The sequence below is a fragment of the Mustela nivalis genome, assembly GCF_964662115.1.
Source record: "Mustela nivalis genome assembly, chromosome: 6".
Taxonomy (NCBI): Eukaryota; Metazoa; Chordata; class Mammalia; order Carnivora; family Mustelidae; genus Mustela; species Mustela nivalis.
This window is the reverse complement of record NC_139025.1, coordinates 29,197,764-29,218,397: the sequence shown is the minus strand read 5'-3', so window position 1 is coordinate 29,218,397 and position 20,634 is coordinate 29,197,764. Positions and strand designations below refer to the sequence as shown.

The following is a 20,634-nucleotide window of genomic DNA, read 5'->3' as shown; positions in this document are numbered from 1 at the left end:
CCCTTAAGCAACTGAGCTCCCCCTCACCTCTGCAGGCACCCCAGGCCACAGTTTCAACTTTAACAAGTGATGCTAAGCTGGGTTGGTCAGAATCCCAGAAAGCCACTTAGTCCAATCATCTGATTTTACTGGGGAAACTGAGGCCCAGAGAAGCAAAGTGTCTGCCCATAGCTACAGAGGAACAAAACCAAAACTAAGACCCAGGCCAAAAAAAGTGTCAGGGCAGAGGGTTCCGTCCCCAAGGCAGTATCCGCATCCTCTAATTCAGCTCCTGTATACAGGAGGAACCAAATGTTTCCTGCAAGTGGGGCTCAAGCCTTCTGACCAAAGCAGCAGCTCTCCCGGTCATCTTGCCCCTTCTTTTCAGCCCTCTTGTTGCTTTTGTGTAGAAGGAAACAAGCAAGGTAGCCTGGAAAAGATCCTTCTGGAAACAGAGGTGGCCTTTCCTGCTGCAGAACTTTGTCTAGGATCAGGGTGTGGACCAGGACTGATCAAGGGAAAGGTTTCAACCCCAGAGCTGGAAAGTTGCCTCCCGCCCCCTTTCCTAAGCCCCTCTGCTTTTGACACAGGAAGAGGCACGTGCTTATGTAATTTAAAATTCCCATCCAATTTTTTAAAGTGTATTTCTCCATGCCATTCCTGAAAACCCTTGGGGTTAACAACGAGGTACATCTTTTTATGGTGTTGTGTTTTCCCACGTAGAGCGGACCTGGATACAGTAATAGGCCACGAGATCATGTTCCAGTGTCGGCTACGAACACCTGAACCTAAGCTGAAAACTAGAGCAAAGCTGTGCCGGGGTGTGTCCGTGGGGTTTCTGGCCTCTCGCGCTTACCTACTGTCCTAGAGCCTGGGTGGAATTACATCCGGGGTCAGGTGTACCTTGTTCATCAGGCAGAAAGGACCAGGGGATACACAGAGCTAAAAACCTACACATTCACAGTTAGAGATGAAAGGCTGCAGAAATGTTTATTGAATACAGTGCCAGGTTTATAAATAAAACTTATTTACAATTTCCATAGAGTTGGTCCCCCATCAGAGAGGTGGTTAAATCTCCAAACAGTTTATCTCAAGATTTACAGAAAACGTTCAAGTACATCTCCTTGTCCAATTGCCACGGTGAAGGGTAACTTCTGTTACCAGAACTACCACCATCTTTGCTACGGACGTGGTTTAAGGAACCTCGCAAGAGCTGGAGAAAGACCACACGCTCCACCCGCGCCGCTACCTTCTTACTCCAAGGGATCCGGACAGCGAAGGATTTCTGTCTCCTACAAGACAACCTCGAGGGATTGGAAAGAAAGAAAAACACTAACTTCCAGCTGAAGGGGATAGGTTAAGACACGTTCGTGGAAACTCGTCACTGCCAAAAGGGGGAATGTAGTTTGGATATATAATAATTAATTCCAATGTCTAAAATTAATCGAGTAAACCAAAGAGCAGACTTTTGACCAAATTTACATTCTTTGTTGAGGAATAAGTTCCCAGTATGCTGCGGGGCTGGTAATACGCGGCTACGCTGACGGGCCACAGCGGCACTCGGGAGGCCTACTGGACGGCCACTTGTCACAACACAGGTTACAGGTAGGAGTCAGACATGCATTTATAAAGAGAATATAAAAATATGTACAGTAGCTAATTTTCAATGTGTTTTAAGTTGCCGAAAGACACCAATTGAAGTGTGCAAAAATTCATTTGTCTAAAAATCAGAAAAAGCCTTTCCTGGCAAGAGTGCGTCAAGAGCCCATCTGAAACATCGAGATGCATTTGCCTCGCTCAACACCTACCCCCGACAGATGGAGAACAAAACTATGAAAGTGCTTGCCAAGGACTCAGCAGTTTCTAACGGCAAGTCTCAGGCTCAAGCAGGATGCCAGTTAAACTAGTCACTTTATATATATAAATATATGTATATATTTATAGAGCAGTTAGAAGTAAGGGGCAAGAGTTTACAGGGAGGTGCTAACCAACTTTTAAGGGTACGGACCCAACACCCAGCTATTTCCTCTCACAAACGCATGCTGCAGCCTGCAAACACCCGATCTGGGCTGGTCTTCCCCTCAAAAGCCAGAGGGAAAACAGCTCCGGGGACCGGGCTGCCCCCTGCACCAAGTTGGGACTCAGCACTCCCCAGGGGGGGAAAGGCTTCGCTTCCCATACAGGATGCTGGCCATGTTAAGAATCTGTTTTTTTCAAAAGCAGTCTTTTCGGAAGGACTGTGGGACCACAAAAATGGAGCCCACCCAGCTTCTAGAAAGACTTGACAGAAGAGTTAAGACAGAAGGCAAAGTTTTAAAAAGTTAAATTACCCCCAACTCTCTTTGAAACTACCAAGAAGCCATCGGACACAGGCCTGAGATGGGTCAACATGTGGCCTCCCAAAAAGAAACATCCAGGAACCCCCGGTTCTCCCTCTCTCACCTGAAGAACCTCCAAGGTGTTCCTTCCAGATTCGGGGAATCCGACAAGTCCCCTCCAGCTCCAGGTCTCCTCTACAACCACCCAGTCTAAGGACCAACGGCAGAAGTAGATGGGCGGGCTCCTCTCCACTGCTCTGACCTGTCCCTATGGCAGGAAATCTAACAAGCTGCAAAACGCCAGAAAGACAGGGAGTAGGAGAAGCCAAGGGTCTCTAAAAATCAGCCCCGAACGCACCCATCTGGCTGCCAAGAGCTTCTCGCTGCCTCGGAAGCAGCCTGCCGTGGTTCCCTGGCAAATTAAAACCTCCCACAGACACTCAAAAACCCAACTCTCCTTCCTGGGGAGACACCAAATGCACATCCAGGCTACATTTCAGAAAAGAGTTCTGCACTAGACGCAATATTCCTTTAAAGGGGTTTTTAAAGCACACCAATCCCACTGCAAAGACCAGTACCAGCATCTCAGTTTTGGTTACAGGTTTATAATTAGACACAAAATCCCCTCCAGGCTCGAGTTTTACTTTCAAGCTGGAGGCTCGCTTTAGTTCTGCTTGGGGGGGGGTGGGGAGGCAGGGAGGAAGCGAAGTCAACTTTGGAAGAAAGAAAAAAAAAAAAAAAAAGGAAAAGGAGTCTGAGGGAAGTCATCATCATAAATTAAAAATCATGACTCGAAGGTGACCGGTAGTGTCTTTTAGGCAGAAAGACTGGCTTAGAAGGGACTACTGCTTCTACCACACAGCAAGGATTAAATTACAGACAGACACACTAAATCATGTCTCTTTGCACAGATGGTCTCAAGTAGTTACATAAAACAGGTAATCAGCAGCACGATTTGAGAAGAACCCCTAAGTACATGCTTGAGAAAAAGTGGTTTTTTTTTTCCTTCATTAAAGAGCGCCACTGCCTGAATTATCATTAAGTTAAACAGGGTTCACTCCCCCCCCACCCGCCCCCCAGTGAAAATACAAGTAGACCTACATGTCCGTCGATAGGATGAAGCAATTGCTATCTGCCCGGTTTTAGGCAAGGTCTCAGGCTCAGAGGTTGGTGCTGGGATGTCAGGAGGGAGAGAGAGCGGGCGGGAGGGCAAGAAGCCCAATGCTGGGCTGCGGGCTTTTAAAGGTACTGACCTCTCCTCCGACTGCCTTGTCCCCGTTGAGATCTCAGCTTTACAAAGCATTTAACACCACTTTAAGTTAATGGTCTTTTTTTATTGGAAAAAAAAAAAAAAAAAAGACTAGCATTTACAACTTGGAATGGACGTAAATTGTAATTCCTTGATCAGCAATGTTGATGCCTGTGCTGAAGTCCACAGCCCCAGCCTACTCTGCTGCTGGCTCCAAGTCATGGTTCAGGAGGTTTTAAAAACAGAGAGTCCAAAGATGCTCCCTTGGTAAAGGTTTTTTTGTTGTTGTTGTTGTTTTAAATTTGTGTGAATGGTGACAGCCTGACACCCATGTCACTCCAGGACAACGCGGACAACGCTAAACCAACATGTGAGGCATGCCACCCAGATGAGCGTCATGGTCACCAAAGATGGGGGCACCCAGAAGTACGAGAGGGCCGTCCTGCTAAGTGGGGCTACGTCTAGACAGCTTATCCTTCACCCATTTCTCTGCACAGCATCCTGAGGTAAACCAATTTAAAATATTTGTTTTCAGTAAACCAGCTATGACAATTTTATACTAACAAATTGAACTAGAACCCATTTGAAGAAGTTTTAAATTTTTTTCATTTTTCGTTTTTAATACAAATGCCTGACTGTGCTCAATTGTCAAGCTGCATGCATGAAAAACTGGCCAGCCCAGTGTATTAATCATGAGCAAATGGAACTGCGAGGAGTCCACTAGGTGCTTCCTTATCATTAAGGTAGGACAAGTATTTATGTCGTAAAACTGATGTGTAGCTTGATCTTTAGGGGACAGGACCACCAACCAATACATGCAGATTTTGTGTGTGTGGACAGAAGGTACTTTTGACATTCAGTTTTGCTATATAGAAACAGAATGAGTAAATGAACTTTTTTTTTTTTTTTTGCAAGAGGTAAGTAAAAGATTCAATTTGATTCTTCTAGAAGGGGGGGAAAGGAGTTGAAAGTAGGCCTTCATTTTGCAGTCATCATCTGTACGAATTCTGAAAAGACAAACAATCATAACTTGTGGTTATCTTCAAAAGCAGTTTGAATGAACACAACATCTCTACTCCACATAAATGAAATAAATAAAGATCAGGGTCTCTTGAAGCAGTTAACTTGTTTCTAGATACCATAGGGAGGACTGTTCAAAACTAAGCTGAAGAGACTAATGCAGCATTTTTACCTTCATAGTTGACTTGCCCGTCTCCATCAATATCTGCTTCTCTGATCATTTCATCTACTTCTTCATCTGTTAGTTTCTCCCCTAAGTTGGTCATGACATGACGAAGCTCTGCCGCACTGATGTAACCGTTGCCATCCTGTGAACATTAAGCAGGTGCTAATGAGGGCGGCGGAGAGGGCTTCCCAACGGGCACAGGCCACCCAGCTCCGCTTCCCCCACCAAGCCACCAAGCGCATGCCCCCGGCCAGCACCGAAATGCAGGCGCTTGGAAAACACTAAGGAACCGAAAGCAGCAATCAAGAAGCTTGGTTCAAAATTCCCCATTGCTTATCATCATGCTCACCCCCGCCTAATTTAAGGCTGCTGCAGCTAAGTCGGCTTATTTCAAAGCAAGATCACCACAGAGGCCCAGGCAATTCAGTGTAAGTGTTCTAAGTATTTCAGAAACGGTGGCAAAGCAGCGGGACAGGCTGCAACTCAGACGCAGGATTACCTTGTCAAAGACTCGGAATGCCTCGCGAATTTCTTCTTCGCTGTCTGTATCTTTCATTTTTCTAGCCATCATAGTCAAGAATTCCGGGAAGTCAATGGTGCCATTACCTCAAATAAGAAAACAAAAGCTCGCGTAAAATAAATGCACCGGCAATGCTCCCCAGCGGGGAACATCTTCAAAGCACGGCAGAGAAGGGTTAAGACTCTCTCGGACAAACCGGTTGAGTTATTTATTTTACGAGGTTAAACCATGTTTAAGTCTCAACTGTTCAAATACTTCGCAGAGATTTCACATGACTCATGTAATCCAAACCAGTCATCAGTGCCCAGGAGAGCACTTCAGGATGCAAAGGAAACGGCACGTGGAGGTTCCTGACCACTAAAGGCAGTTGTGCAGTTCAAAAGAAAGCCTACAGCACCCTTCCATTCCTGCAGGAAGCCCTCGAGACAACATCCCCCCCTACCCCGACCCCAGGCTGAGGGTAAGCCCCTGGCCCTACCTCTGCCTTGGTTCGTTACCCTGGTCAAGTCCCAGAACTGGCCTGCCAGTACAACAGAATGTTTTATGGAAGAAAAGGATTATGGAAGTGGGGGCAAAAACAGACTTTCTTATACCACAGACCATAAATTAGCACAGTCTTCTCCAGAAGGCGTTTCCTGCCCACATTCTGATGATAAGTCACCTAATCATTTTTTTCTCTAGCTCAGGATCTTTGCTTTCCCAGTAAGGGCAAGGCTCGGAAGTGTTTTCATAGCTCAGACCACTACCACTTAGGTAACAGGGTCGGAACAGCCTGTTCTACGGCCAGTATTCTAAGTAACTTCCCCTCTAAAACTAAGAGTTGGCGAGCACCCACAAAGACAGAAACAATTAACAGTATAACTTAAATTAAACGGAAAGAAAATTAAATGGGAAAAAGCCCTGGGTTAAAATACTCATTTTCACCAGTACCTTTAAATCAAAGTGATTCAGAAATCCCTTTGGCCTCCAAAATTTTAAAGCATTATGATAGTCACACAAGACAAAGTAAATTATTTGAAGTGCTATCTCATAACCACACAGAGCAGACATCCTTGGGCATTACGTTTATTCATTACTAGATTCTGTAGCCTGAGTCAGTTTCTCCTTCCTTGCTCCCTACAATCTAAGGGCCTAATACACTTTGCCAGTCCCTAAGTACCATTTCCCAGAGTTCCCATAAAACAGGGAGTGGCCACCCCATGTTCCCAGATGGCCAATCATCTTAGCAGTCAACCAAGAGGGAATTCTGAAGTATCCCTTTTCCAGAACATTGAGAGGGACAAAAACTCTTTTCAAAGTAGCTTGAATGGGCTGAAACCATTTGTTAAAGAGCTCACCCAGCTTCTCAATGTGCATGACCAAATTTAATTCTACTTTATCACTTTATGATACCACATTTGTTTAAATGGTTACTTTCAAGCCAAGTCTAGAAAATAATCTAGATCCAAATTGCTTACTCTTAGCTCATTTAAAAAAATTTCCCATGTTCTATGATGTTATACATTATCTGCATGTACATGGTTTCCAAAAGGACAGCTTTTTGACAAGGAAATGCTCAGAAACTGCTTCCGGAGAGAAGTGAGCAGTAGCAGGTTACTGTCCACTGTTCTAGAGTACAGAAGAATCGGTGACCAACTGGTGACCCCATTACAAGGGCTACTGCTTATTCCTTCTTGCTCTGCACTTTACTCATCTTCCCTTTCTATTAGGTTCTATAATCTACTCCCCACAGTCTTTGAGCACTCCATGTCCAAGCTTTATACAACCCTCAAAATTCTCTGTAATAAACACAACTACAACTCATGCTGTACTCAACTCGACACTAAAGTCTAAGGGTCTCTCCTTCCATTTCACTTCCCACTCCTCTTGGAGACAGTCAGCTTTAGAAAAGGTCTATGGCTTTTTATTTTTACTTCCGCAGAAGACTCAGTGGAGACTCATGGGCCAGTTGATAAAAAAGACTGAGCTGTAGGTCACGGCAAGTAGAAAAGAACAATATGCCAATCTGATCCAGGAAATGTTCTAGACAGTGAGCACAGCCAAAGGCAGGTCCATAATCTTCTATTTTCATTGTCAGCGGCCGTCAGGCAACCACCAAAAAGATCGTTGCACATTTGCTTTGCTCTGGGGACCTGAAAGACAATCTTGTAACATGTCTGAACTCGAATTACACAACACTGGCGCTCATTCATAGGTCTGAGCCCTCACCGTCAGCATCCACCTCGTTGATCATATCCTGCAATTCGGCTTCTGTTGGGTTCTGACCCAGTGACCTCATGACAGTTCCAAGTTCCTTTGTTGTGATGGTGCCGTCGCCATCTTTGTCAAATAGGGAGAAAGCTTCCTTGAACTCTGAAAACAGAAGTTTACCCTTTAGAATGAATGTCTTTACCCAACCCAGCCACAGCACACACTTCCCTGGGGCTTGCCAAAGCAAACCGTCCAAGTCTGCAACTTATCACAAATTGCCTCGCCTGTATCTCCTGAAAGAAAGACCACGACAGTCCTATCGGACGGCCTTCATTCCGTATTCCATAAAGCAGACACTGCTCCTGGTAACTGGTTCCATAAAACCACACAGTACTCTCACATTTTTAAAGAAAATTAAACTTAAAACACACTTCAATTAATCCTCAGTCCAATCTGACAAGTGAAGATTGGTCCCCATGCTCCCCCCTAAGGCCCCTTCCAGTTCAACTGCTCCAGCCACAGGAACGCCTTTCACAGCAACATGAAGGGGTTATTAGAAATGCACCCTCCCAGGGAACCAGAGTTCTCTCTATATGGCATTTATTTCAAAGGCATCCCTGGTTTCCTAAAGAGAAATCATCTCAAGAATCCTCCAAGGAATAATCAAAGCTAGAATCTAAACGGACTCCCTTTCCAATTATTACAGTAGAACTAACCCTCATTTCCACCCATTCCCCTGTATTTTCAAAGAGCAAGCACGAGCCTTCAGGGTAAATTACGAAAAGACCTGAATTCCGCCTTACAGCGGGCTCCCGGCACTCCCACCACATGCAAAGCCGGACCGGCAGGAGCCAGTCAAACATGCCGGAGTGGAACAACGTATTCCCAGCTCCACTTCCACAAGGCCTGACACGCTGGCAAGGAATGAACACCTGACCTAAATATTTCTGCTTCTTGCTTCCATTTAAATAAATTCTTAAGAAACCGTTCAAATTATAGTGGGGTGGGGGTGGGAGGGAAGGGTCAGAGAAGTTATCCCAAAGGAGTCAAGCCTCCTTCTGGCCTAAGGGGACCCCCTGAAGTCATCGACTTACCAGCGATCTGTTCTTCGGTGAGCTGATCAGCCTACGTAAAGAAAGAAGAGGTATACCTCAGTGCACAAGCACTGATGGAGAGCAGCAGGGTTTTCTCAATTATATTTTTGATATTGACCTTTCAAAAATCACTCTTTAAAAAAAAAAAAGCCAACCACGTGAAACTGCTAGTCACTAAATGAAAACAATGAGAATAAAAGGAACACTTTATGCTACTTGAAAAAACAAAGGATGACAAAGTGGTGACATTTCACTTCACGTTTTCTTTGCTGAGCCAATGGCTAATGCACTCTGAGGTCTAACGAGGAAGGGTCAGTTCATAATTTGAAAAATGGCACCTCTAGTGGCAAAGGCCCCACCACACCGGAGGCAGCAGCCAGCTTAGAGAAAGAAGAGCGCCACCTACTGCGCCAGGGACACCGCAGTCCCCCCTTCCATCGGAGGATGCCAGCCTGATGGCTGCTGTCACCACCGCCAGGATCGCGGCCAGGGGCAGGCTTTTAGCGCACCTTGCGCATTGCTGCGGGCGCTCCAAAATCTCCAAACAGGCGTTACATAACGGCCTTGGGTTGGATTAACAGGCTTCAGTATCTATTTTATGAAATACAATTAAGTGGAAAATATAAATATACCGCAATGGTTCACCCCCACCAACTTCATTTCCATGCAATAAATGCTTTTCCATTTAAATTAGGCAGTTATTTATGAAAAGCCCCCCATTTGTAAGGGCTGATGCCCTCAGTCAAATTATCTTTGATAAAGAAGCCAGGAAAAAAATGCAACCATCCTACTACTGAGCTGTTACAAAACCGCAAACGTGAAGTACCCACAAAGGTATGAAATAATTATGAGTCTCTACCATGTCTTTTTTGGAAAAAGAGCAACTACTAACTTTGCTAGAGAATATTCACCAATTTTCAGGATGACAGAGGAGCTGCTCGGATAAAGCCACTTTACACTCAGGTGGTGATGGCCACGCAGGTTATTTGCACTTGTTTTGTCTGGTCCCTGCAACACGGAACCTGTGACCTGTACCTTGGGGGGGAATAGGGGGGAGCTTCCAGAATGCAAGGAGAGCTAATAAGTATTTTTATTTTAATGACGGACACCTAAGGAAGCCAGTTACAAAACAAATCCCAATAGAAAGCTAACCACGTTATGTCTACACTGATCTTAAATGAAAACTTTCCCAATAGGTGTGGTGTTCCAATTTACTGATTTGGGGGAAAACTTATTTTTTCAAATTAGAATTAGGTCTTCCTTCCTTTCTCCCCCAGTCATCCGAAGGCGGTTTTCTTTATATCGCATGAAGGAGACACGATGATTTACGTAATGCCAGGACAACATCTGTCTTTGTACCACAGGAAGCCCTGCCACACCTCGAACGAGAAGCTGTCACCTAACCGGGAAGAACAGTCCCACCTCACCGCAAAACTCTCCTGGTAAGAGAGCTTTCCGAGAGCATCAGCCTTCCTCGACAAAGAAATACCCACCCCCAAATCGCTCTGGTCTAAAGGGCAAAGGTGCTCTGAACCTGTCGGGAGCCATCTCCCCGTCCCGCCAAGCCAGAAAGCGCTGTGGGTGATGTCAGCCCAGCCCGCCCATGGAGGAAGGGGGCTGAAGAAAACACACCCAGCCAGGCGCACAGGCGCATCTGGCAATCTAGAGGCTGCAGAGAAAGCGGAAACGTGGAGGGCATCTCTCTGCGGACTGCAAAGTGGCGAGGGGCCAGGCAGGGATGCATGCCCCGAGAGCAGGCGGGATGCGGAGGAACGAGGGAGCCCCAGGGTGGGGGCACCGCCCTTCCCTGGCCAGGATCACCCCCCCACTCCCACCCCCGCTCCGGGACCGCGCGGTGAGAGGGGGCCAAGCCCGCCCCGCTCCTCCCACCCGCTTCTGCTCCCCCAGGCGGCGAGCCGCACCGCCGCCTCCTACCGGAGCAGAAACTTTGCGTCTCTAATGGAAACCGAGCCGCACGCCAGCTCCCTCCTCCCCCGCCCCCCCCCCCGCCCCAATTAGCTCGAGCCGAGTGCCTCCCTCGGGAAGGGACCTCCGGGGTACAGAGGATCAAGCACGCCTTCACTGCCGCACTGGGTAGGGGGCTGCAGGGGTGCGAAACATGGGGACACGAGCCCCGGCCACACGGTGGGGCCCCGCCCGGGCGCAGGGCGGCCGGCCCGCCGCTTCCGCCCTCTCCGCCCCCCACCCCTCGCCTTCCTGCCCCCACCCCACCCTTCCCCGGCTCCTTCCTTCCCAACCCACGCCCGCGCCGCGCCCCCCGCGAGGGAGGAGGGATAGCTGCTGAGCCAGGGCGCCCAGCGGGGTCGTCGGGTGGGGGAGGAGATGGACGCGAACTGCGCCCCCCACGTCCGGGCCGAAGCAATGTGCGCCACCGGGTAGGTCGGGCCCATTCATTCTCCGCAGCCAGCCCGACCCCCCGCCTCTGTGCCTAGGGTGGAGGGCGGCGGGGGGGGCTCAGGGGAGGGATCGAGTGCCCGGCCCCGCCCGGCTCCCCCGCCCCCCGGGGCCCCGGCCCAGGCGCAGCGCTGCGGGAAGCCCGGGTGCGGCGCGCTGGATGCAGTGGTGCGGGGCTGGGGGAGGGGGTGGATGCGGCAGGCCCCGGTGCAGCTGCGGCCGGAGCCCCTGCCCGCGGACAGCCCACGGCCAAGTCCAGCTCCAAGAGGGACCAAAATTTAAATAAGAAACCCTGGCCAAGAAAAGCGAAATGCAAATCCAAAATGCGTCCTCCTTAACTGCAGCTGCTGCGTAACACCCGGAAAAGAGGGAGAAAAAAAAACCCACACGGAAAAAAAGGGGGGGGCGCTCAACTCAAAATTTGGGAAGAAATGGGCAGACAGCTGCTACACCACTCCCGACCTACCATGGTGCGAGCGAAGGGAAGAAGAGCAGAGGGAGCGAGGGTGGCTGCACCAGCGCAGGGGCTGTGACGGCGGGGGGTGCCTCCGCTGCTGTAGCTGCTGCTGCTAAGGCGCGATGTGCGCTCAGCGCTGTGCCGCTGCCGCCGCCCGACTGTGAGTAACGGCGCCGCGCCCGCGAGGCTCCCAGCACCACTGCCGAAGTGCGGGGCTGCATCCGGCGGTATATATACGGCGCTCCGTATCCCTCCGCCACGGCGCTGCCGGCTCGCTCCGAGCGGCGCGGGGAGGGCCGGGCCTCGCCCGGTTGGCCCCGCCCCCGTCGCGCCCCGCCTCCCGCCTCCCGCCTCTCTCTTCCCCGGCGCGCCCGCCGCGGGCCCAGCCTGGGGCCCCGGGAGGCGGCGGGTTCGCTGAGAGGCGAGAGGTCGGAGGGCTGGGGTCGACGCAGGAGCAGGTGGAGCGAGGAATCCCCAGAGACTCCTGTCTGGGGCTGGACTAGGGCAGAGTGTCTCCACAGCCCCGACCTGGGGCGGCCATGGACGTGAGAAGCTATCCGCCTCTCACCCCGGACCCACCTCCACCTGTGGGACACCCCCACTCCCCGGACTTCACATCTTTTACACCTTCTCCTGGCGCAGCCGGGTTCCGCGGCCCCGCGCCCCGGGGTCTCCAGCTGGCCACCTTCCTTTCGGGATGTTTCAGGAGGTCCTGGGGCAGGGGAAGTCCGCGGGGAGCTGGGGACAGAGGAATTGACAGCACACCTTCCCCTGCCTTGGAGAGTGTCTGGAAGGGGCATAGCAGTTTTCCTCTCGCAAGAAATTGGTCAGATGTCTTTTTTCTTTTAAAATTTTGAAGCAATTTCTGAAACATTATATACGCTAAGTTGCTAAATCTGTGTCATGCTCATATGCTTAGCCAGTCTTTTAATTTTTTCACGATTCCACTGAATATTTTGTATGCCTGAATAATATTTCTCCCTTAACTGTTTTGTTTCCAACAGAAAATACTATTCATCCTGGCTCTGGTCTTAACTGAAATGAATGTACCTGTGTGAATCTTCCATAGACCTTAAAACCCATGCTTTGATTTCTGTTTTTTCTTAATTTTCCCGGTCCTGAGAGGGATCAGATCTTCATTCATAAAAACAAAAAAAGAAAAAAACAGGCACTTAGAATCCCCTAGATTAGAGCTGGAACAAACAGCAAGTTGTCTCTACAATGGAACTAGATTTTATTTTAATGTACAGTCTTGTTTCTGTTCCTCTCTTTAAAATATTTTATCTTTAATAAATATTTTCAGTTTTTCTGTAAACTAGAAAAAGGGCAATTTCAGTTATTAATTTGAAATCAGAACTTGTAAAAATCTTGACAAAATGCTGCAGTTAGTTTTCTTGCCAAGGCAGCACAGAGAATTTGATCTTTTGTTTACAGGGCCTGGGCAACAGTTGCAATTTATCATTTGTTTACTCTTTCAGAGATGTGCAAAGTGTGTAATTGACAAACTCTGCTAGAAAAGGCTCCCCTTGGTGACGTTTGCTTCCGGCTTTGACAAAATTTGCAGAAAGAGGTTTTTTGGGTTTTTTTTTTTGAAAGAGGTTTTTTAAAAAGGAAAAATGTTCAGGCATATTGCAGATGCCACAAGACTTCTGGTATAACCTCTGTCGAACTGTTCTTACTTGCTGTTCTTTCTGAAATGCTGCAGAAAGGGTGAACCTGCTGATCAGTTTAAAGAGAGGCTGCAGCAGCAAGCCAGGGAATGGTGTTGCCTTCTCTCTGCAGATTAAAAAGACATATTTACTTCACAAATCAGCCAATCATCACCATCATCATCCTCCTCCTCTTCCTCTTCTTGTTCATCTTGTGCTTGCTCATGGCAGGAAACCTGAGTGGGAGAGTTGGAAATAGGAAAATAGAGGGAAAGGGACTAATACGAAATCAATTTAAAGAATATTCAATAATCTGGTGAGTTACAAGTCTAAATGGCCTGATACATCTTAAAACTGCTTCATTTCTAAAGGAATTTGTATTCTTTTCATATAGTACTTAATGAAATACATTTTAAAATACTGTGCACATTGTATAAGTAAGGGGAAATAAGGCCTGGAAATGAAATGTGTTTAGTTATTGAGGATTCATTAGCTTCTGTCTTCCCATTCCTTATAATTATTTTGGTTAAATTGCTATAATCCATGATTTTGAAAATAATATTTCTCCCTGTCATTTAACCAAATTCACCCAGATAAAAAGCTTTGAAACTTTTCATGATGCTACTTGCTAAAAACTGTATATTTTAGAATTATTTTACTCATTATAAAATTCATAATTCTGATTCTTTATATGGTTTTACTTGCTTAAGTTCTCTTTTGATAATTCTTTAATGTATCAAAGCACATCTCACCTTTCAAGTGTACTGGGTTTGTAGTGAGGTCATGCTTTAGTTTTTTGGCTAGTTTGACACACTGAAATACGAGAAGGTCAGTGACTTGCCCAAGATCTTTCTATGAGTCAAAGATGTAAAACAGAGCATAGACCCTTGTGTGGGACTCTAATATTAGATTACATATTAGAGAAATCAATATCTGAAGACTTTAAATATACAATGTGAAGGATTTGCCTATTTCATGAAGCAGATTCTTTTACCTAGATGATCACTAGGCTTTTGTTAAAGTCAAATAGACTTTTTATTATTTAAATTCAATGAATTAACATATAATGTATTATTAGTTTCAAAGGTAGAGGTTAGTGATTCATCAGTATTATATAGTCCCCAGAGCTCATTATATCACATGCCTCCTTCAGGTCCATCACCCAGTTACTCCATCCCTCCACTCACTTCCCCTCCAGCAACCCTCAGTTTATTTCCTGTGACTAAGAGTCTCTTATGGTTTGATTAGATTCTTTTTTTTTAATAATAATATTTTCATACTTGATCTTAGCCAAAAAGCTGAGAAGCCATTTTATCATAATTTTTTTAAAAGGTTTTATTTTTCGGGGTGTCTGGATGGCTCAGTCAGTTAAGTGGCCAGCTCATGATTTCAGCTCAGGTCATGATCTCAGGGTTGAGAGATGGAGCCCCCATGCTGGGCTCCAGGCTCAGTGTGGAACCTGCTTCAGATTCTCTCTCCCTCTGCCCCTCCCACTCATCCTCTCTCTCCCTCTTTTTCTTTCTCTGAAATGGGTACATAAATCTTTAAAAAAGAAAGAAAGAAAACATCTTCTGCTGAGCATTGACTACAGCCAGCCCTTGTGCTAAATGCATTATTTCATTCTCCTGCCCAAACCATGAGGCAGGTATTGTTATCCTTATGTAGAAATAGGCACTAAGAGATTCAGTGATTTTCCTAATTTAAGTGGAAGAACCCCAATATCTAGCTCCGAGCTCTTTGGACATAACACTGTAACTATTTCCTGTAATTTAATAGAATTTTTTTTAATTTAATTTTCTGGAGAGGAAGAACAAAGATTAAGATTAAAATCTGTTTTTAGGGGGGCCTGGCTGGTAGAGCATGTGACTCTTAGTCTCCAGGTTATGAGTTCTAGCCCCACATTGGGTGTGGAGATTACTTAAAATTAAAATCTTCAAAAAAATTTAAATTTGTGGGGCACCTGGGTGGCTCAGTGGGTTAAGGCCTCTGCATTCGGCTTGAGTCATGATCCCAGGGTCCTGGGATCGAGCCCCGCATCGGGCTCTCTGGTCCGTGGAGAGCCTGCTTCCTCCTCTCTCTCTGCCTGTTTCTCTGCCTACTTGTGATCTCTGTCAAATGGGTAGATAAAATCTTTTAAAAAAAATTTTTTTTTAATTTGTTTTTTAAAGAAATACTTCTTGGGGCGCCTGGGTGGCTCAGTGGGTTAAAGCCTCTGCCTTCAGCTCAGGTCATGATCCCGGGGTCCTGGGATTGAGCCCTGCATCGGGCTCCCTGCTTCCCTTCCTCTCTCTCCGCCTGTCTCTCTGCCTACTTGTGATCTCTGTCTATCAAATAAATAGATAAAATCTTCAAAAAAAGAAGTATTTTTTTGAAGATTTTATTTATTTATTTGTGAGAGAGAGGGAGAGCGAAGGAGGCAGAGGGAAAGTGAGAGTGAGAAGCCGACTCTCTGGCGAGCAAAGAGCCTGACATGGGACTCAATCCCTGGGATCATTACCTGAGGCAAAGGCAGGCGTTCAACCAACTGAGCCACCTGGGGGCCCCTAAATAAATACTTCTTACCCAAGGATTTGAAAGTAAAATAAGTTCATAGGAATGTAGTAATAGCTACATCTCCTACATAAGGAGCAGGGTATTTGTGAAAGAAAACTCAAAGCAAAACATTTACTTTGTAAGATGTGATAAATGTATATGCGGTGAAATATTACTCAGCCATCAAAAAATGAAATTGTGTCATTTGCAACAACATGGATTTAGCTGGAGTGTATTACGCTAAATGAAGTAAGCCAGTCAAAGACAAATACCATGTGATTTCAATCAAATGTGGAATTTAAGAAAGAAAGCAGATGAACATATGGGGAGGGGGAAAAGAAAAAAAAAGGAGACAGGGAAACAAGCCATACAAGACTCTTAACTATAGAGAACAAGCTGAAGGTTAATGGAGGGAGGTGGATAGGGGATGGGCTAGATGGGTGATGGGGATTAAGGAAGGTATTTGTTGGGATGAGCACTGAAGATTGTATGTAAGTGATGAATCACTGAATTCTTTTTTTTTTTCCCCTTTTTTAAAGATTCCATTTGTTTATTTAAGAGAAACAGTGAGAGAGAGAGCACAAGCAGGTGAAGGGGGAGGAGAGGCAAAGGGAGAAGCAGATTCCCTTCTGATGAAGGAACCTGATTGCTGGGATCAAGGCCCACGCTGGGCTCCCTGCTCACCCAGGAGTCTGCTTCTCCCTCACCCTCTGCCTTTGTCTGAGATCATGATCTCAGGGTCATGGGATCAAGTCCCACATCAGGCTCTCTGCTCAGCAGGGAGTGTGTTTCTCCCTCTCCCTTTGCCTCTTTCTCTGCCTATTTGAGTATTTCTTATACTCACACCCTTCTAGGCATCAGAAGTACTGCAGATGATAATAAATAGATCTTGCCTTCCTGAAACTTACAATCTTTTGAGAAAATGACTCTTGGTGTGGGGTTTGGGGTGGGAGAGAAAGAATGAGAGTGTTGGTTTGATGATTTTTACAAAGTATCCCATCTAAATTCATTCACTGCATGTACCTATAGTCAGTGCTGTCTTCATGGATCTTCTAACTGAATAGTTAGAAGATCTTCCTCAAGAAATTTGTAATGCCAGACTGAAGCCCCCTGAGCTTTCGCACAGGAAAGAAGTCTTGTCTCTCCCTCTTCACTGTCCCCAGCTCCCTCCTTCTCCACCCCATAATACTTTAATGATTATCTACTATTTGGGATTCTCTGCCTCTCTAATCATCTCCATGAGCAGGAACAGATTCTTGCTGTTTGTGTGTGGATTTACATTTCATTAAATGTCATAAAGGATTACTATTATAAAAGCTTTACTATCGCTACCGACAAACAAAATACCTCCTTATTTTTCCATTTTAAACTTTGCCGTTACGGCGTTTGGGGGGTATGATCTTTCATGACTGGCTCTTATGATAAAGAATAAAGGGAGAATTCTAGCATTACACTGAAATTTTAATACATGTGACCATCAGAACACAATAAGCAGGTGTTAGGCCAAACCCTCGTACCAGAAGAAAAACATGATCGATTTTAGCATGTGTTGATTTTGTGTCCCATAATTTTGAGTGAATCATACCCAGACTAAATGCCCTGTGGTATGTTCCAGCCTGCCATGTTCCCCAGTGTATTTAGTTAATGGTCTAAAGTGCAATATTTCCAAGCAACACCATCCACCTTGCATGTTTGCCCCATTCTTGTTTTTTTTTTTTTTAAGGCTTTCCTTTGTAGGGGAGAGGACATCTTGCCCTCCTTGTACAGGGCTGGTGCTTGTTTTGCTAGTAGCTGTGGTGATGGATTTGCACTCTTCCCTCTCTGGCCTGTTCCACGCTTGTGACCAAGGTCATGAATATGCAACACAGCAAGTTGGGGTCAGGGATAGAGAACAGAGCAAAATAATTGGCCATTAATAAGTCTGGACCCATGACTTGGGCTTCATTAGCTCTGTGCTTTCCCCCACTGAGCTCTTAAGTCACAGGCAGCCAATGGTTGTACAGACTTAGGGAACAAGTATGTGAATTCAGATTCTAAAATGCCCAATGGGATAAGATCACAGCATTTTGTGCTTTAGTTGTTTACACTAAATTCAACCAGGTTTTGCTATTTTGGGTTTTTGTTTTGTTTTGTTTTTGTTTGTTTTGTTTTTTTGGTAAATGCAGCTGACCCACTAAGAAGCATATTCTCTATGTCATTTTATTTTGGAAATTCTTTTTTTTTTTTTAAGATTTTATTTATTTATTTGACAGAGAGAGATCACAAGTAGGCAGAGAAGCAGGCAGAGAGAGAGAGAGAGGAGGAAGCAGGCTCCCCGCCGAGCAGAGAGCCCGATGCGGGACTCGATCCCAGAACCCTGAGATCATGACCCGAGCCGAAGGCAGCGGCCTAACCCACTGAGCCACCCAGGCGCCCCTATTTTGGAAATTCTTAAGTCACCATTTTCCCTATTAATCCCAAAGTCAAGTGTACAAGTCACTTTAATCAACATCCAAACATCCAACTTCTCATTACTCTTGTGTGTGCGAGAGTGGGGGACGAACCAGAGAACTGGTCTAAGACATCCTTACAAAAATAGACATTTAGCAGCTTTTAAATGACAACTATTCAGCTGAGCGATATGTGGTCACACCACGGTAAGCTGGAATAGCATGTTTTGGGGTGACTTAGTTTGCCTGAAGAGCAGAGCCAGTGATTGGCACAAATGGGTACTTTAAATACGGTCTTGATATGGAGAAAACTGACCACAGTGATTAATCAGATAAATTGACGCTGATTGTGGATTATAGCAAAGAACGGGCCTCACCAAGTCCATCAGAGGGAAGGTCTAGTCTGGCAACTATATGGTTCGGTTTTGAATCATAATAGATTGTCTTGGTCCTGTGTTCTGGAGCCATGCTCTCCAACACAGTGGCCACTAGCCATATGTGCTATATATCAAAATTATATATCAAAATTAATTGAAGTAAAAAATACATTTCCTCCGTGTCGTTAGCCACATTTCAACTACTCAATAGGCCCATATGCTGGTGGTTGTCATATTACACAGCAAAGGACATCTCTGGCCTCACAAAAATTCTATTTGGACAACATCATATATATATATATATATATATATATATATTTTTTTTTTTTTTTTTTTTTTTTTTTTTTTAAGGGAAGAAACATCCACATTTGTCTGGATCAAGAATGTTGAGGACCCCCAAATTTTTAATACCCAATCCATGATTCTTTGTTCATCTCAGTGAGCTTTTCTCTTTCTGAGTGAGGCAGTGTGTGGCCACCAGGTTAGTTTCATTGTGTCACTTCTCTACTCCAGAACCTTCAGTGGCTCCTCAATGCCCACAGGAAAGAAAATGCTAAGTCCTCAGGCCTCGAATTCAAAGCCCATCAACAGTTTGTTGATCTACTTTTTCAGAGTTACTATTGTTATTCTATAAAAACAAATTCTCTGCTCATATCCTCACCAGCTGTCTAAACCCTCTGGGTTCTTCATGCCCAGTTTAAATCCCACACCTTTCCAACTTTGTTGATTCTTACAGTTCCAGATGAACTTCTTCTCTCCCAAATTCCCTATCTCTTACCCATTTCTACCTGATATTATCTTTTCATGTATTTTATCTCCTCATTTAGATAGTAGCAAAAGCTCTATGTTATCCTCCTTGTTTTTGTTTTTGTTCTTTGTTCTTTTTTTTTTTAAGATTTTATTTATTTATTTGACAGAGATCACAAGTAGGCAAAGAGTCAGGCAGAGAGAGAGAGAGAGAAAGAGAGAGGAGGAAGTAGGTTCCCTGCTGAGCAGAGAGCCCAATGTGGGACTTGATCCCAGGACCCTGAGATCATGACCTGAGCTGAAGGCAGAGGCTTTAACCCACTGAGCCACCGAGGCACCCCGTGTTTTTCTTCTTTTAAAGATTTCACCTATTCATTTGTCAGAGAGAGCGGGAGAGCACAAGCAGGGGGAGTGGCAGGCAGAGGGAGAAGCAGTCTCCCCACTGAGCAAGGAGCCCAATGCAGGATTCCATCCTAGGACTCCAGGACCCACCCCCGCAGAAGGCAAGATGGCCAACTGACTGAGCCATCCAGGCGTCCCCATGTTATACTCTTTGAACTCAGCATAGTACCTCAGTCAATAAATACCAATACATTATTTAATTGGTTAGTGTTGACCTTAGTTCACTCCTAGAACTAGGGAAGATATTAGACACGAATTTTCCAAGGTAGTGAGAAAAGGAAAAGGAAATCTTTGCTTTAACACTGAACTACCGCCTGAAACCAGTCTTCTTAGATTTGGTAGCAGGCCACATCTCCTCAGGGACGTGCTGGACTGTTCCTACCTTGCTCCCGACCTGTACAAGCATATCCATCCCGTCTTCTGCAATTCTCTCCCCAATTTCACATTCCATTCCCGGCTTCCTGTGGTAGAGAAAATATGGCCCAAGGCAAGTTGTACTTGAATGGGAAAACTGAACTACCTATGCCTAAGCCCAATGAAGATGCTTCTTGAGTCTTATTCATTCTAAGTAGAGACTCTGAGTCATTGGCTAATAAACCAACTCTCGGCGTCACAACAAGATGAGTGGACCATTCGGTCACTGAAAAGATTTTGCCTTCAAGAAAGTTTGCAAGTTGTATCAATAAATGAGTATTGGTATTGGTACTCACCCCTCCCCGTGCCTTCTCCCAACACTCCTCCATAAAACAAGATGACAGAAATACATTTTGTCATACTTCAGTGAAAGTTTATTCCAGGCTTTATTTCTATTAACCTTGACCAAGCAAACAGCTGTTTCCCAGAAGAGGACAGCATTGTGAAATACCATTTGCTAGGTTAACCGCTGCTTCCTTGGCTCCTCAGCCACACCGACTCAGCTATCTCACCTGTAAAATGGCTACATAATCATAACATACCTCAAAGGCTCTTGTGAAGGGGAGAAAAAAAAAATGAGAAAACGAAAGAAAAAAATGTCAGATTAGTTTGTACACAATAAAACCCTAGACAAATGTAAGGTGTGGTCATCTATAATAGCTAGAATACGTGTCAG

General features: G+C 45.6%; 1 protein-coding gene across 3 annotated transcripts; it reads right to left on the bottom strand.

The window, feature by feature from the left end:
* Positions 1-943: 943 nt before the first annotated feature.
* CALM1 (calmodulin 1) lies at positions 944-11,711 on the bottom strand. 3 transcript variants are annotated; one of them, XM_082733926.1, is made up of 7 exons: positions 11,418-11,612; positions 9,046-9,127; positions 8,537-8,567; positions 7,461-7,604; positions 5,232-5,338; positions 4,739-4,874; positions 944-4,553 (listed from the first exon to the last, which is right to left on the bottom strand). In XM_082733926.1, the coding sequence occupies exons 2-7, from the start codon at positions 9,052-9,054 to the stop codon at positions 4,525-4,527; spliced, it is 456 nt and encodes a 151-aa protein (XP_082590052.1). In that variant the 5' UTR covers positions 9,055-9,127; positions 11,418-11,612; the 3' UTR covers positions 944-4,524. The 3 variants fall into 3 exon arrangements, with proteins under 3 accessions (XP_082590052.1, XP_082590053.1, XP_082590054.1); XM_082733927.1 differs by lacking the exon at positions 9,046-9,127 and having other exon boundaries at positions 11,418-11,711; XM_082733928.1 differs by lacking the exons at positions 8,537-8,567; positions 9,046-9,127 and having other exon boundaries at positions 11,418-11,687.
* Between the last annotated feature and the right edge of the window lie 8,923 nt (positions 11,712-20,634).

Bases quoted from the DNA above. Each gene is read 5' to 3' on its own strand.
- CALM1 (XM_082733926.1), bottom strand. The intron at 5,339-7,460 runs GTGAGGGCTCAG...TTCTTATTTGAG, and splicing joins CAACGAGGTGGATGCTGACG to GTAATGGCACCATTGACTTC. The intron at 4,554-4,738 runs GTAAAAATGCTG...TTGTCTTTTCAG, and splicing joins CGGGCAAGTCAACTATGAAG to AATTCGTACAGATGATGACT.